General features: G+C 53.4%; 7 protein-coding genes across 7 annotated transcripts; 4 read left to right on the forward strand and 3 right to left on the reverse strand.

The window, feature by feature from the left end:
• On the forward strand, positions 1-797 carry BJX67DRAFT_287570 (uncharacterized protein). Its single transcript, XM_071026749.1, has one exon. The coding sequence runs from the start codon at positions 109-111 to the stop codon at positions 517-519; it is 411 nt and encodes a 136-aa protein (XP_070881820.1). The 5' UTR covers positions 1-108; the 3' UTR covers positions 520-797.
• A 1-nt stretch (position 798) lies between these two features.
• On the forward strand, positions 799-2922 carry BJX67DRAFT_287585 (Smr domain protein). Its single transcript, XM_071026750.1, has 2 exons — positions 799-1029; positions 1135-2922. Exons 1-2 carry the CDS (start codon positions 1000-1002, stop codon positions 2749-2751), a joined length of 1647 nt encoding a protein of 548 aa, XP_070881821.1. The 5' UTR covers positions 799-999; the 3' UTR covers positions 2752-2922.
• BJX67DRAFT_287586 (zinc knuckle domain protein) lies at positions 2923-5562 on the forward strand. The gene is made up of 2 exons (XM_071026751.1): positions 2923-4349; positions 4405-5562. Exons 1-2 carry the CDS (start codon positions 3093-3095, stop codon positions 5314-5316), a joined length of 2169 nt encoding a protein of 722 aa, XP_070881822.1. The 5' UTR covers positions 2923-3092; the 3' UTR covers positions 5317-5562.
• On the reverse strand, positions 5219-6695 carry BJX67DRAFT_365340 (putative haloacid dehalogenase-like hydrolase). Its single transcript, XM_071030262.1, has 5 exons — positions 6458-6695; positions 6371-6403; positions 6115-6324; positions 5868-6030; positions 5219-5798 (listed from the first exon to the last, which is right to left on the reverse strand). Exons 1-5 carry the CDS (start codon positions 6580-6582, stop codon positions 5589-5591), a joined length of 741 nt encoding a protein of 246 aa, XP_070881823.1. The 5' UTR covers positions 6583-6695; the 3' UTR covers positions 5219-5588.
• An 81-nt stretch (positions 6696-6776) lies between these two features.
• On the forward strand, positions 6777-8054 carry BJX67DRAFT_287762 (uncharacterized protein). The gene has a single exon (XM_071026753.1). The coding sequence runs from the start codon at positions 6966-6968 to the stop codon at positions 7917-7919; it is 954 nt and encodes a 317-aa protein (XP_070881824.1). The 5' UTR covers positions 6777-6965; the 3' UTR covers positions 7920-8054.
• Positions 8015-9096, reverse strand: BJX67DRAFT_385202 (putative metallo-beta-lactamase domain protein; the record flags this gene model as incomplete). Its single annotated transcript, XM_071033809.1, has 3 exons — positions 8015-8209; positions 8256-8907; positions 8978-9096. 3 exons carry the CDS (start codon positions 9094-9096, stop codon positions 8015-8017), a joined length of 966 nt encoding a protein of 321 aa, XP_070881825.1.
• Positions 9097-9341: 245 nt separating this feature from the next.
• On the reverse strand, positions 9342-14766 carry BJX67DRAFT_287724 (uncharacterized protein). The gene is made up of 3 exons (XM_071026752.1): positions 11206-14766; positions 9726-11147; positions 9342-9670 (listed from the first exon to the last, which is right to left on the reverse strand). Exons 1-3 carry the CDS (start codon positions 14494-14496, stop codon positions 9515-9517), a joined length of 4869 nt encoding a protein of 1622 aa, XP_070881826.1. The 5' UTR covers positions 14497-14766; the 3' UTR covers positions 9342-9514.
• Between the last annotated feature and the right edge of the window lie 1061 nt (positions 14767-15827).

Below are 15827 nucleotides of genomic sequence, written 5' to 3' on the forward strand. Positions count from 1 at the left end.
AAGCCTGATCGTGTTCAACTCCATCGCTCGGTTTTGGCCAGCTCTGCCTTATTTTCTCGCCACGTCTTCCTCTCTGGACAAAGCCCCATTCGGTCCCCGTTCGTTACCATGAAGCTCCCATACGCTACCATCTTCCTCGGTTTCTGCGGCGCCGTCCTCGCGATCCCGACTTCCCGCCAACGAGGAGAGAAACGACTGTTCCTATTACCTCCATTCCTCTCCCCCCCGGGGGAAGGCACCGAGCCCGGAGAGCCGGAGCCGGAACTACCGTATCCGAGTTTCCCTTTCCCAAGCGACTACGTGGGCCCGAGCGAGAGCACCGGGCTCCCTCGATACCTCCCACGCCCGACCGGGGTTAATGAGAGGTGCGGGGAGCCGCCCTTAGACAGGATATCTGAGCTTGAGGAAAGCCTTCCTTGGGAGCAGCTCAACGAAGAAGAGGATGGCAGAGAGGGTCAGGGCCCTATGATGGAGGACGAGGATGTTCCTGGGGAAGAGGACGCCGAGGAGACGTATTGAGGAGACGTATTGAATCATGTTTCCTCCAAATAACATATATCACCTTCGGTCATAAGAAGCGCCAAGCAAGGATTGATTTTCTGAGGGATTTGCTGTCGAAGTGATGTTTTGTCTGTTGGGGTCGTCCTTGGTCTGGTTTCGGGCTCGACGAATTGTGAGGTAGAGTGGGGAGTGTGATGTGAGCATGATTATGAATTGATGAATATCTCTCTGCACCGTAAAATTAGCCACAATCTAATTCATCTGGAACATGTTGTAGAAGTCTATCTTGACTGAAGCTTGGTGGAAATTGCTTTGTGGCCTTATTGCCTTACGTCATCCATCGCTTTTTTTCCCCCCACCTTGACGAGCACAATGAAACACGGAGACGGAAACATGATATCCTCCTCTTCCCATGACTAAGAACAGGTGCCATTCTTTTCAAAGGCATGCGCATAAAACTCTCTATACATCTGCGTCGGACCGTCAGCGACTCTGAAGATGGGTGAGAATTATAAAGATATGTCAAAAGTCAGTCTGCAGTGCCCTTTCGTCTCTTCCGATGGCGACCTCGAGTCGACCGAGATGCTTTGTACCGTCTGAATAGCCTCTTATCCGCCATCTGCTGTATTATAGGACTTAGAAAAAAGTTACTGTCCCCCCCTCGATCCCGCGTTGTTCACGGCCATCGTGTCTGACTACGACCTTGCCGATTCAATCCAGCTTTCGCAACTTCGTGAGACCCTCGATGCCTTGAGACTGTCTGCGTGGGAACAGGAAGACCTACCTTTTGATCCGTCGGGAACAAGTGGCCTGAACTCGAGCAGTGGCCTAGACTCGGACCCGAGTCTCTCCCAGGGTGATGTTCTTTCGCGTGGGACCGATGGCACGAGTGAATTCTCCGCGCTGAGTCTAAGCGACAAGAGCCGCCCGACAAGTTCGGCTCCTTTGTCGTATATCGTCGGCCCCGACGGCGCGCTTTCCTTGTCCGGGGCTTCCGAGGAAGACAAGATTTTCTACCTGACCGAGATGTTTCCGACTGCCGAGCGTTTTACAATTCAACATACACTGAGGAAGTCGAACGGTGACGTTGATCGGTCGATGGATGTTCTCCTCAACCTCGCGTTCTTCGAAGAACAGCCTACTACGGAAGATGGGGCGCCGGTTATCTTATCTAAAGGTGTGGACGGTTTCGAAAATGACGAAGTTGGGCGAAAGAAAGGCCGGAAGCGCAAGGGCAAAAATAGGAGGAGCAGGAAGCAAAGGTCTGCATCGCCAATCAGCCCCGATCATGACCTCACGCCAACGGATTTGAGTACACCTGGTAACAAGTGGGAGGCCGCACAGAATGACGTTGACTTTATTTGCGCTCGAACGTTCCCTATCCTTAAGAAGGAGACAGTCACGTCAACATATCATGCTAACGGTGCATCTTTGCCTGCTACTATTCGCGCCTTAGCAGTTGCAAATGCACCAAGGGACGAAAGAGTCATTCACGAACACCCAGTTATGGCCACCCAAGTCGCCGAACTGACACAGGAATTCCCGACCACAACGCGAGAGCTCCTAGCTGGTCTACTTATCATCACAAGAAATTCCATCTCAGCAGCCCATGAACTCGCCAGCACGTTACTGGCGACCCCAGCACCACCGTCAGTTGCCGAGTTGATCAAAATCACAACCTCACCTCCACCGCTCGAGGTTGAACAAGAGGTGCCGAAGCGACCAGGGGCTGATTCAGGGCCACCTCAAGCATACGAGCAAGTGACTGGCTCAGCCGGATACCACTATGCGGCCGGCGCTGAAGCACTTACAAAGGCATCGGCAGCCTATAGACGCGGGAAGTCGGATCGGTTGATGGGGGGTGCTGCCGCCTATTATTCCGCCCTCGGCCGTGACCATCTCGAGCGGGCGAAGAGGGATGCTGCTGCTGCTGCGGACGCCCTAGTCGACTCCCAGTCGACTTGGAATAGCCTTGATCTCCACGGGGTTTCTGTTCAAGATGCCGTCCGTATAACCAGTTGGCGCGTTGCAAAGTGGTGGGACTCACTCGGCGATTCCAAATACATGAGAGGCAGCAATGGTGATGCTTCTCGAGGTGGCTATCGCATCATCACCGGGATGGGCCGACATAGCCACGATGGCAACTCGCGCCTTGGCCCCGCAGTTGGAAAGATGTTGGCGCGTGAAGGATGGAAAGTTGAAGTCGGAGAAGGAGTTTTGACTGTAGTGGGAGTTGTTCGGCGTCGTTAGTTTGTTCCTTGTCATTTCATCAGATACCCCCTGAGCATCTGTGGCGAGTTTGGTGATCTTTCAACATCTTTCTGGGCGTTATCTGCAACATATGCCATATATGTCATCATGAATATATTGAAGCTTTATAATTTTATCCGTACCAGGGTATATTCCCGACAGCTTACCGTGCTATTATCACACAGGATCCCCAAAGCGATTCGCCATCTCAATTGCAGCACTACTGGTTCCTCCGGTGCTCCGTAAAATTTCATTCCCGCAAACCAAGAATCACGTCGATTGATAAGCGTTCTCCAGCTTTTTTTCCACCAGCCTTTCTCCTCCTTAACCGCGATTAAAGAATGTCAGACGCATCGCCTGACGAACAAGACTCTCGAATCGTCTCTCTCGGTGCCCAACGCACCCGCCGAACCACCAGCACGAACGACAGCAGCACATATTCCTCCCGACACACCTCCCGCGAACCCCCAAGCAAACGACAGCGGCGAAATCAGAAAGCACAGGGTGACGATGTACGGGATTTTGTCCCTCAGGGGGCGAACTTCAGCGCGAACTCATTAGGGGTCGATCCGGACACATCCCCTGCATCGGATTCGGAGGATTCTACTTCGTCGTCGGAGAGCGAGAGTTACAGCGATAGTGACAGTGACAGTGACAATGATAACAGCCGCGCGAAGGAAAATAAAACAGAGTCGAATGTGGGGAGTGCGCCGACCCCGAACTGGAATAAGACGGGTAGAGGGGTAATCAGGACGTCGTTGCGTAGTCAGCAACCATCAAGCACCAACGCCAATGCGAGCGTGCGTTCAGAGTCTACTTCAGCAGCGGAGAAGAGGACTGAGAGTGTGAATGGCGAGCATCTGCGGAGTAGTCGGAGCGCGTCGGCGGATTCAAAGCCTAGTCGGGTCGAAGATACGGGGGAAGAGGGAAAGGGCGACCCGGATACAAAGAGCGGGAGGAACACTGATGTGCTCACGCCGGAAGAGGGCGAGGTGAACGAAGGCGAGGAGGGCTCTGGACCTTTTAAGCCCGTACCTTCCGACGAGTCGGACGACTCCGAGTCTATGGATTCAGAAGCTGATGATTCGATCATGTTGAACACCATTAGTTCGAGGGGCCAAAAGCTGGATCAAAACGGGGCCATATCGATTTCCGATGATGATGATGATGATGACCCTGCTTCTACTTCTCTCATGACGGCTCCTGGATCAGGCGCCCAGGATCGTAATCTGAACGATGCTATATCCATATTCGACGATGATAGTGGGGACGACTACGACCCTGAGTCCCTTCCTGTTGATGGGGATGATTATGATCCGGAGTCTCTGCCTGTCTCACAGGCTTCCATTAACAATCATATCCCTAATTCTCAAAATGGATCTGGGGATGGCGCGAAGGAGGCTGCGCTTCTTTGCTTCGCGCAGAAGTACCCCACCGCGCCATCAACCCTTGCTGACCTTGATCACGCGGACCTGGAAATACAGGCGAAAATTGTGTTCTATGATCGAGATATCAATGATATCAACCTGCAGCTCCCGATTACGTGCACGGAATGCATGCAGGAAGGCCATCTCGCCGAAGTCTGTCCCACGAAGGAGGTATGTCACTTCATCAACGCTGAAGCATAGATCATGACTTACGGAGTAATTACAGTGTATCCACTGCGGTGCCTGGAATAAACACCAAAGCGCCCTCTGCCCCCAGTGGCGCCGATGCCAAAGATGCCGCGAACGTGGCCACGACCAAAAGCACTGTCCGTCCGCCCTGAAGGGCTCCGCAACCGAAATTCCCTGCGACTTATGTGGCTCCTCCGAGCACGTCGAACTCGGCTGCGACTCACTTTGGAAGTTCCCGCGCCGAGACACCACCGCTGCGCCCGCTTTAGTCTCCATATCCTGTGCTAACTGTACAAGTAACCGCCATTTGATTGGCGACTGTCCCACCCTCACTCGGCCACTTGCCTCGTCGGCGTTCACAATTCGCGGGATCGACCCGAGTATGATCACAAATATCAACTCTGTCGTCAGTGTAAACCGCGGTTCTGGACCCAGCGCGCCCTTAGGCGGCCGGGGGGGCATGAAAATCCGAGGACGGGCCGACCAGGCCACCTCCCCATCCCCGGATAGCGATGATATGATGTCCCGAGGAGGGAAGAAGGGAACCATCGGCGGGAACCGTAACATGAATAGGGGGAATATTAAGATCCGGATTGGGAACAACGCGGGGAAGAATCGGAACCCGGGACCACCTCTACCACCATCAGCTCGAGATTATCGAGATCGGGAGGATCTGTACCCGAGGAATCACAATTCGCGTCAGCATTCGATGTCCCCTGCGCGGGACCGGAGACCTGGGAGGGGGAGAGGAGGATGGCAGCCGGGGCCACCCAGATCTCCGCCGAGTGGGCAGGGGCGTCCACCTCCTCGTCCGGGTCGAGGGGGTGGTGGAGGGCGTGGAAATGGTCGGGGGGCTGATCGGGGTGGGGCTCAACGTGGTGGAAGTGGAGATGCCTACCGTCCTATGCCCAGTGCAGCTAAGAAAGCCTGGGATAAGTATCGGCTATGATGAGTTACGTGTGTTGACACTAACCGAGCCGCAGGACGGCGATCGGACAGTTTCTCTAATATCTACTTGGGCTGCTGGCTGTTTGACTGCTTTATCTAAGCACCATTGCGACAACGGCGATCAATTCGGAGCCTACGGACAGACGTGCTATACTGTATAGTCCAACTGGCGCTGTCTGTAACATATCAACAATCCAAGAAATTTGGTATTCAGATGTCTATCAAGGGTTATACTCTCGCAGCCCGGCAGTCTATAGTTCGGTCTTCCCGCACTCATACCCGTCCCTCGGCCGAAGAGCGCTCAGAGCGGGTTTTATTTCCAGTAAATCCATTCTCCAGGATTCCAACGAGCTCGTTCAGCTTCTCAATGCACAGGTCTGTGTGCATATGCTCCTTCAGGTGACCATTATGGTCATTGAGCAGCAAGACTGTGGCCGCACCGGCAGTGTGCCCAGCAGTCATATCATCCAGGCTATCCCCAACCTAATATAGGATGATCAGTCTGGGACTGCCGCTGAGATTTGAGCGTGAAGAAGGGAAAGGGTTTAATACCATGATCAGATTTCCACCCCCATTTACGAGGCCCCATTCGTTTGCAATGTGCAAGATACCCGCCGGATCGGGCTTCGGCAACAAACCTGGGGTCTCTCTCGTGATGATTGGGAGGAATACATGGGTCGGGAGGTGGTTCTGGAGGAGATTCGTAACAGGAGTTCTAGACCGTCAGCCATCCTCCATCGACCTATTCCCATTACCGAGAACCGAGAAGACAAATGGAATGGAAAATAGAAGAACGTACTTAAAATTTCTCGTACACAAAGCTCTCTTAACACCCCTTTCCTCAAGATAATCCATCAATTCTAGAAGCCCAGGCTGCGGCTCCTGGTGCTGCATCGCTTCGCGCTCAATAGCTTTGACCTTATTGCTGGCCTCGTGGCGCTCCTCGTCTGTAGGAAGCCGAGCAATGTGATGGAGGATGTCGACTGATTTACTGATTCCCAATGCAGCACTAGTTGATCTTAGATGAGAACTGCCACTGGGGGTGCCGAGCGTACCGCATCTCAGCGAACATGTAGTTTTGTGGAAGACTGGGCAAGTTAGCTGCTGCGCTGTGCGTTGAACTGTAGTGTTTAGTGAAGTACCACAGAGTCCCGTCGACGTCGAAGACAATTCCCTTTAGCTGAGGTGCATCTGATGATTTGAGGTTGGCCGGGTTGAGGGGTGCAAAGCGTCGTTGGCGCAAAGTGTAATTTTGGAGGGAGGCCATGACGCCCGAGAGCGCGGTAAATGTGGTTCTGAAGGCCACTTTTTCAGAGATTACGGGGTTTGGGGAAAAGATAGGGCTGATGGTTCCTGATGGTTCCTGATGGTTCCTGATGGATTGGAGGATGAAGAACCAAAGTGGTGGGGGGTGGATGGGAGGGCAGGTGGAGGAGATAGATAACCTTAGGTAGATGCTCAGCTGCTACTGCCGTCAACACTTTCAGTTCCCAGCAAACCGTGCCACGGCCGCCCCTTCCTCGTCATCAGTCTGGCTATTACCATCGGCTGCTGAGTAGTTTCGTGTTCTTATTCTCGTTCTCTTTCTACTTACACCCTCCAGGCCCAACCCCCCAATGGCTCGCCATAGCACATCTTCACCCGCCCACAATGACCGTCTCCCCAAATCCCACCTCCCTGGCCTCCAAGCCGAAACCCAACGCCAGGCATGGTGAGAATGGCCAAGAGATTGTCGGGCGAGACATCAAGTTTGGGGACACTCTCGCCCTTGTGAGAGCCGTTGCCGGGCTCAAAGTCCTTCAGACTACGACGGCTGTTATGCGCGTCTCTAGAAACAAAACAGTGTCTATACACGACCAGAGCTCAAGTTTACATCGCGCCATCGATCGCAAAGAGAAGCGTATCGCCTCCCTTCTTGGCTCAATGGCCAAGTATGATACGAAGAAGATCGCAGACGAAGCTACACCCCAGAATCGAGGATACTGGCCTCCAACCCCACCAGAGACGTTCAAACACGTCTCCCTTCACGGCGACGGACCTGTGCGCGTGCCATCAAATTCATCAGAGAGCATGTCAGAGCATCAGAGTCTTGCTCACGAAGCTGGGGTTGCGATGGTAGCAGATGGAAATGTGGGCAGGAGGAGAGGAGGCAGAGCTGGCGAGGAAAACAGGGTAGAACGCAGCGGGCTCTCGTCGTCCGTTCCGGCACCTAACAGCGACTCAATCTATTCGTCTCTTGGGAGGAGTCTATCAGAGAGTAATATTCAGTCGATCTCGTCGTGTCCGCGGCAATGCAGGGTAGTTTCAGCGACTCAGTACACAAGGATCGTGACGGAGAACGAACCACAGTTCAGCTTCGTCAGCCAACCCTGGTCAATTGACTCCCTCGTGGCAGAGAGCCCTCGCATTGATCGTTCTGCGCTTGAGATTAGCGAGCATCCCAACGAACAACTCAATCATCACCCTCGTCTGAAGTCCGCGGACAGTTTTCCAGGCAGGTTTCCGGTCAGTGAAGGGCTACGGTATAGTTCTTTGGCGACGGCAAAGCATCATGCGCGCATCCCTTCGATCAGGACCTCAGTCCGTCCATTTTCTGACCTGTAACATCTTCTCTTCTGTGCTATGCCATCATTAACCAGTCTGGAGTCTCGATTCATAAAGAGCTCAACTTTGTCCAAGAAAATCCATAACTTGCTGTATCATAGACATTCTTCCCGATGAATCGCATGGTCAAGATACCCCATTGCCCTGACAAAAATCTTAGCACTCTCCAGAAGTCGCTTCTTGCTATCAGTATCTGTGTCCATTCCGATGAACGCTCCTCGCGTTATTTCGAAATCAGTATGCTTTATGGCCTGCCAGATACCATGCACATCATCGGCGGAAAGAGGGATCTGCCAAGTCAGCCCCACAGAGCATGCAACGGTTAAATGGACGTACCATATTCGGGTACGACCACATAAATGTGAATGACGCCGTCCCGCGTGGCCTGTCAACCCAATACCTCCCACTCGGCACAACTGCAATTGTATCCGCAATCAACAGCGTCCTTAACGATTTCCACCAAAGCACCGTACTCCCGGGAAAATGCCCACCCGTCTTGATAACCACCAACTCGGCATCTCCATCCTTTCCCTCCCTTCTTACCTCGGATCTCCGAGTTCCAGATTCAGCAAAACATAGCTCACCCTCTTTGAAAAATACCTGTCTCTCCCCGCGTCGAACAATCCACTCCTCATCCTCAGCCGACAGGTAAACCGGGCAATCAAATATTTCCGCCCAAAGGAGATGCGTGCTATAGTAATGTGGATGGGAGATAACGATCGCATCAATTCCGCCGAGATCTTGGATGCGTTGAATAGTGTCGTCATCAATATATGTAATGCAGTCCCAGAGGACATTGAACGCACGGCCTGACCGTGAAGAAGACCCTACCTTTGTACGGCAGAGGTACGCCCGCTGTCCGATTGCATGTCTCGGCTCAGTGTGGATAGAGATAAGGGCGTCTCCGTGGATCGGGTCTGGTGTGAAAATGTTGCTGTATGTGGGATTTTGCGAGGCACGCAGAGTGCGAAGGGTGGTCCACGATTGACTTTAATGAGCTATCAGTCAGTTTTCTTGGGGAGGTGAGCAATGAAGGGCAGGTGGGTTGGGCTGCTGACCCTGTTGGAGGGACATATTGGCGTGGGTCATCGCAGATCTTGCAGGAGAGGGGGTTGGAGGGGGCTGAGAATTGAGTTCCGCAGGTTGAGCAGATGATAAGGTCTAGAAGGTCTGTCATTCTGATGCAGTGCAGCGATGAATGTGTCTCCGTGGATGCAGGATGGATGCCAGGGTCCAGGTGGAAGGTCATGGAGGGAAATTCCCCCGCATTCCCGGGGTCATCCAAAGCTGACTACCAACCCCGCATCAGGTTGTGAACGCTGGATAAATTCAGATTCGTCGCATTTGCAAGAAGTGCTTTGCCATTTCGCCCATGACCATAAACAGAAATATGCAGAAGAGAAAGGAATTGCTACATACATCATCGAGAACTGAAATGTTTACATCTTCGTCCCCAGATGACATCAATAAATATATGTGATGGAACATAATCTTGGCAAATATGCAAAGCGCCAGCCAGGGTAATAGAACCAAGAAAAAAAGTCTGCTCATCAAATCGTGATATTAACGCAATGAACAAGTGTCAAACTCGCTCGTTAATAGTCATGCTCGTCGTCAACCTGCTCGGGGCTGTCTCGGTAGTTCTTTCTCCTTCTGCTGGGGCTGTTGTACTGGCTGCCGGAGTTCAGAGGGCGAGGCCCAGTTGGCTTCCGGGGAGGAGGGGTGTTGCGTGGAGAGTGCATGGCGGAGCTCTATGTATCCGAGAGTTAGCAACGCTTCCCAGCGATAATAATCTCTAGAACTTACCCGTGAAGCAACACGACCTGAATACGACTGTTCCCCACCTTCCTTGATCTTTGGCGGCCTTTCTGGCAACAACGGTCCGTCATCCTTAGTCTTCGGTGGCCGTGGAGGCCCTTGTTGCCCGGTCCGCGAACTTGATTCCGAATGGTCAGCGTCGGAGATGGGCGAGAGACGGCTTCCACCGCTGAATCGCCGATTTCCGTTGAGAGCAGAAAAGCTAGGGTTGGATCCCCACTGATCTGAGTTATTGGTAGGCACCGCATAGATCTGAGCCTGGGATTCCAATTGAGACTGATACCGCCCAGTGGGGCCCTGGCGGGGCTGGGGGTGCTGCAGGTCGAGGCTGTCCCGATGAGCTTGGTACTTGGGAGCTTCAGATATTTGGGACGGAACCAAGGGCGAAAGAGGTCGGTTCTCTTGCTGCTCATCGAGAGTCACGTTCGACCTGATCCTGTCCTCACCTTGGGGATCATAATAATCCGTTGCCTTGTAGGCGCCGTGCCCGAGGTCGGATCCTGAACGTGATGCCTCGAACGAGACACGCTCCTTGCGGCCAGGTTGCATGCTGTTGCGGATATTATCTCCCATGGAAGACGCCGTGGTTTTTGACCAACGGGAGATTTTCGGGAAGAAGGACGAGCTACTGGACTTGTGTTTGCGCGACTTCTCGGTTGTCTTCGGCGTCGTCTCATTGCTGTTACTGAGAGCGCCAGAAGCATCCGCAGCCCGCGGCGGGGTTGAAAGTGGTTCAGACTCATCTCTCGCCTGTTGTGTCCCCATATGCTCTTGCAAAGGCAACTGCGGACTCAAAAACTCCCCGCGTTCATTAACCTCATCCTCGTCTGCTTCAAGAACAGTGCTGACACGAGTGTCGACGTCTCTCCGCAGGCCCATTGCGCGCGTTTCAGGCACCGCTCGAGACGAGGTAGAAAGGAGCCCAGAGTAGTCCCCAGGAGAAGACGTGCCAGCGTGGCCCTCGGGTTCATAGCTGTCGAGATCGACGCTGGCTTGGCCACGGTTTCCGCTACGTAGCATGTCATTTTGACTGGTACGCAACGCCTCAACTTCATCAAGAAGCTGTTCAAGCATTTCTTCGATTCTCGTCAAGTCGTTCGAGGATTTGAGGCTCAGACCTTTCAGCGCACGCTTAAACAGGTTTTTCCGCTTCGCGGGCAGGTCTTCCGCATCATCCAAAGAATTCTGACGAGTGCTCCTGCTACCATTGCCCGGTAATGGGCGGGGCCCGCCAATAGCTTTGTGTGTCCGTTCGTGCAGTCGGTCATTGGCTTCTAGCAGCATTCCGTCTTGCTGCGCGATGAACTTTTTCATCTCCTCAAAAGAGTTACGCATTTCAGCAGCGCTTCGAACCAGAGTCACCAGGATCTCTGTATCTCGAGCATTCCGCTGCGCATCTCGAACAGTAAGCTGTAGAATGTCAATCAATGCCCCCTTTCACTAGACGTTGCAACTTGGGGAAACTTACGTGATCCATGAGAGCAACGATATCCTTGGACTGAATTCGGTCGATACCACGTCCAGTTGCGCTATCATAGAGAGGCGAACCAATCCCATGCGAGTAGCCGCTAAAGTGTCGTTGGTGCGAAGGTCCGAATTGACCATCACCTCCAGTAGGGCTATCGAAAAGACCCAGCCCATTGGTGTCGATCAGGCCGAAGCCCTTCGCAGCTGGCTCAGGACTTGGAGAGATAGGGTTAGCAGCCGACACATAGCCTTCGTCTTTGGCGCCAGGAGGCGTGCTATATAACGGCGTATTTGCGTACTTATACGCGTCGGCATGGTACTCGTCTTCCGGGTAGTAATCACGGTCATATCCGGTCTGTCCAGCAGACGCTAGACCAAGACTTGCGCCTGTGGCCGCCGCGGCTGGGCCAACTTTATCGAAGAGTGGAGACTGGCCACTTTTCGCCGATGAGGGGTTGTATGGCCAGGCACTGTCATGGGCGATACCTCCGATCGGGCCTTGAATGATAGATGGGTTCGTATTGATTTCTGACTCGGTTTCCGGGCTCACGTCACGGTTTTGTAGCGCAGGGCTCTCGCTCTCACTATGCTTGCCAGCAAACATTTGTACCGGATCTGTCAGATCATCCAAAGACTGTGTGACACTCTGTGGCGGGGATGTGACTCCCATACGTCGGGGGAAGGAGGTCGCATCTGGACTGGAGGCATCCTGGCGTTGCTTCAGCGGGCTTCCTTGGCGAGAAGTCTGAACTCTTTCATTCGGCTGTGTCAACGACTCCGTGCTCCCAGATTCATGTTGGACGAAGGTGTGAGAGTGTGACTGGCTTTCCTCGGATTGGGTTGGTTTTGTGTCTAAAATTGAGGGGTCAAGGATCGAAGCCACGGCTGATTCGACAGCCGCGGGATGGACAAATTGAGGGTTCACGCCAATGCTCTCGGTAACCGGGCGACCTTGATTTGCCTTTTCGATGTAGTCAATCTCGCTATCATCGGTATAGTTGGTCAGGCGCTTAGCTTTGGTACTTGTAGTTTCCGCAGCAGAGGACCTGTAAGGTTCGCCTCCTTCACCTGATTGTTCAATCCAGTGCTTGTCTCTCGGCGACTGTGGGGATAGAGCAGGCGACTCCTCGTAGCCAAGCTCTGGTCCAGCTTCCTGCTGGTTTCGGATGATCTCATCTTGGCTTTCAGCATTGATTCCTTCCGGTCGCTTGGATCTTGCGAGGCTCGTGCTGGGAGCCGAAGAGAGCGAATCAATGGAAAGCCGAGGTTCCATGTCCTTCTCGTCGCCGGAGAAGTCTTGGGGAACGTGCTGGGTGGAGCCTTGCTTGATGTGAGACTCACTTTGATTGCTGGCCACACTCTGTATAGGGCTGAGGGCGCGCTTGATGTTGAGATGATCGTCGTAGTCGAGCTCACGATGAGCCGAGTGAGCATCTAGTAGATTTGCTGCAGCCGCCGCAGCAATAGCGCCAGCGGCTGCTTCGCCCACTGGCGAGTGATTCCATTCGCGGTCGGAGGCGCTGTGCATTGATAAGTTGTGGCTGGACATATTGCTGTGCTTGAGCCCTAGGTCGTGGCGTGAACTTAGCGGACTACGGTTTGGGGTGTCCGCAATGGGAGGCGCGGGAATCACGTCGCCAAGAGGAGTTTCAGGTTCTAGTGTCTGCTCAGAGAGAATCGAGTCTCGGGTCATGAGATCAGACTCGATGGCACTTCTAAGCGGCATCGGAGCTACATTGTGCTTCTGGAATACAAGCTCCGTCTCATTGATGCCTGTTGGTTCACTTCCTCTGGCGCCTCCGTACTTCTCAAGACTTGAACTCGAGTCATGATGGTGGAGATTAGCGGCGGTTAAACGGCTCCCGACTATTGCAGCTTTCTCGGCGTCCCGTAAGCCTTTGCTCCTTTGTCGACGGACCTTGTCTTGTTCGGTCAAGTCCGGCCGAAGACCCCTAACATAGCCCGACTCTGAGGTCATCTCGCTGTCCCGGCTTGCCCTACGCTCCTTTTGAGACGTCACGGAGTCGCCAGCAAGAATAATACCTTCATCCTGGCTGCCTTTGTTGAGGACGACCTTGGGTTTGAGGACGTTTGGTGCACTCGCATGTTTAGAAAGTCGCCTCACCATCCCTTCACCGGGCGGGGAGCTTGTTGACGAGTATGGAGTGTTCAGATCCCGCTCAAACTTGGACGTGTTCGAGATAACCTTCTGGTCCTTCTTAAGCTCCTTGAGTTCCGGTAGGATCAACCTCCGTATGGCATCTTCAACAGTCTCGAGGAGTTTGGGGTTGTTCAAGGAGGACTTGGAGGTGTTGGAGCGGAAAGAATACTGATCCCCAGAGCGACGATGCGAGGAAACAGCAGAGGCGCTGAGCAAACTAGACTCGGGACTCGCCATGTCGTCGTCTTTGGTATGGCCCCGGTGGCGGGGAGATTTGGAGTCCACTTCCTGATAGTCCGTGGCGATGCCCCGGCCTTTCTCTCGGCGGCGTTTGCTCGAGGCCTCGCGAGAGTAGTTGCTCACTTTCTCCGCGGCACGCTGAGCAATCCTTTCCGTACTCAGACTGCGACTTCTCTGTCGGCTTGGCGTTTTGAGAAAGTCTTTTTGCTCAGTCTCCTCAGGTTGCCTCTCTAGGCTTTGGCTGCGCTTGCGTCGTGGACCAGATGACGGAGCCTCAAGCATGCTATCTGCAGGCATGGACGAGATGTCGGAAGTTGGCAGGTACCTGCGATCGCGAGACAAGCTAGATAGCTCACTGCCCTGCTCGCGATTCAAAAGTTCAATCTCCACAGGCCCAGAATGCTGGTTTTCATCTGCGGAAGAACTAAAACTCTGGTCATCGCCAACAGCCTCGCTACCAGACTTTTGCTTTGATGGAGAGCCGAACGAAATGCGACGTGAGTATGAAGGTCTCCGATTCCCGCCAGAGTCGGTTATGTGGACACTGGGATCTTTCGACTTCTTTCCCGATGACGGGGTGACTCGAACTCTGACACTAGGACGGGAAACTATAGCGCCAGACCCCTTCCCGCCCTCGAAGTACTCGATGAGCAGGGAGGTCTGGGAATGGTGCCCTGAGCGGGACAGTTTGGACTCCTCCCCGCGGGAGCGGTGTTTCCGACGGGTGGGAATTGTGACGGGACTCCCGTCGTCGGGAATCGAATAGGAGGTCTTGTCTGTGCGGCGAGAGATGTCAGTTCCCAATTCAGTGCCAGTAACGCTGCTGCCAACGGTGTCGACAATGGATTCTGTAGGGGCTGGCAGAATCGGTCTTCGGGTGGTGACTCCCATGACGGAGGGGGAAGTGGGAGAGTGTATTCTCTTGTATATGTTCCTTCAGCCAGCCAAGCAGCTCATAGTTTGTCCGCTTTCCCCTTTCCGCCCCCAAGAATCTTATCTCCTGTCTTCTGCCAAAGTGAGGGGAAGGATATGCAGCACACTTGGGAGGGTTCAGAGAGGGGCAGCGGGTAGGAACAGGGACTTGGGGAGGGAGAGAGGAAGATAGGGGGAGACCTGAGCCCCGATGTTAACAGACGGAGTGTTACTACAGATCGGATGGATCGAAGTGCAGTCCTCAGGGCGAGAGGGTGGTCGGGCTGAGAGGAATGGAGAGTGTGGCAGAGGCGGGGTGTGGGGAGGTAAGGAATGTGAGGCTGAGACTGTCAGGTGTAAGGAAGAAAGGAAAGTAAAGCATACCAGCGCAAAAAGAACGGGATGCAGGAGCCAGAGAAGGGAGGGAAGACCAGCTGATCAAACGAGAGATGGAGGAGGGATGGAGAAGATGAATACTGGGAGGTTTGCTGGGCGATGGATGGAGGGAGGGTTCAGCCGCTCATAATCCCAACAACAGCAACCAAGTAAGATAGGTTCGCTGCAGCTGGGGTTGGTAGAAAAGTCCGAAGCCAACGTGGAGGAACAGAAGATAGAATTTGAAGTAGAAATCAAATTGAATGGCGCAAGAGATGAGGAACGATGGAGATTGAGACGAAGTGAAGGATTTGGGTGGCCGAGAAAATGAGAAGGCTGGGGAGGCGCAAAAAGTCGTTCGACCGACAGGCAAGCCAGCGATGAGCTGGGCCGGGAAATGGCGATTATCAAATTCGAGCTGGATCTCTGCCTTTGATTGATTGGAAAATTTCATATTTTCTAGTTGTCTCTCTGAACAGCGCGGAGACGCACCGCCGATTCTATACTTCATCTCAGGATTTCACATGGGTTTGCCAACGAGGAGCTTGTTGACCTCAATTGATAAATCCACACTTGTGCCGTGTCTCTCTTCAATCATGCCATCAAGAGAAAGAAGATTTACTCCAGCACTGGCTCAATTCGACCCTCACAATGCAAGGCGAGAAGCCATGCTTCTTACGTGGAGCTAGGACATCCATGCTCCTCGGGCTCCTCTCCGAATCGCTATCTCAACAAGAAGAATCACTCGCCGACAGTTTCGGGTACCATTACCGTGACCAGCGAATGGAGTGCTGCTCCGACCATGTCTCTAGAGAGATTGTTCTCCTTGAATGTTTCTCATTGCCCATCGAGTGTTGTTGTTCCCTGGCAACTGCCCTCTCCCAGCTCCAGGATGCTCAATCCCACCCAATTTCCTCATCTCCCGCTGATTTGAA

This window comes from Aspergillus lucknowensis (genome assembly GCF_044049455.1).
Source record: "Aspergillus lucknowensis strain CBS 449.75 chromosome Unknown BJX67scaffold_60, whole genome shotgun sequence".
Taxonomy (NCBI): Eukaryota; Fungi; Ascomycota; class Eurotiomycetes; order Eurotiales; family Aspergillaceae; genus Aspergillus; species Aspergillus lucknowensis.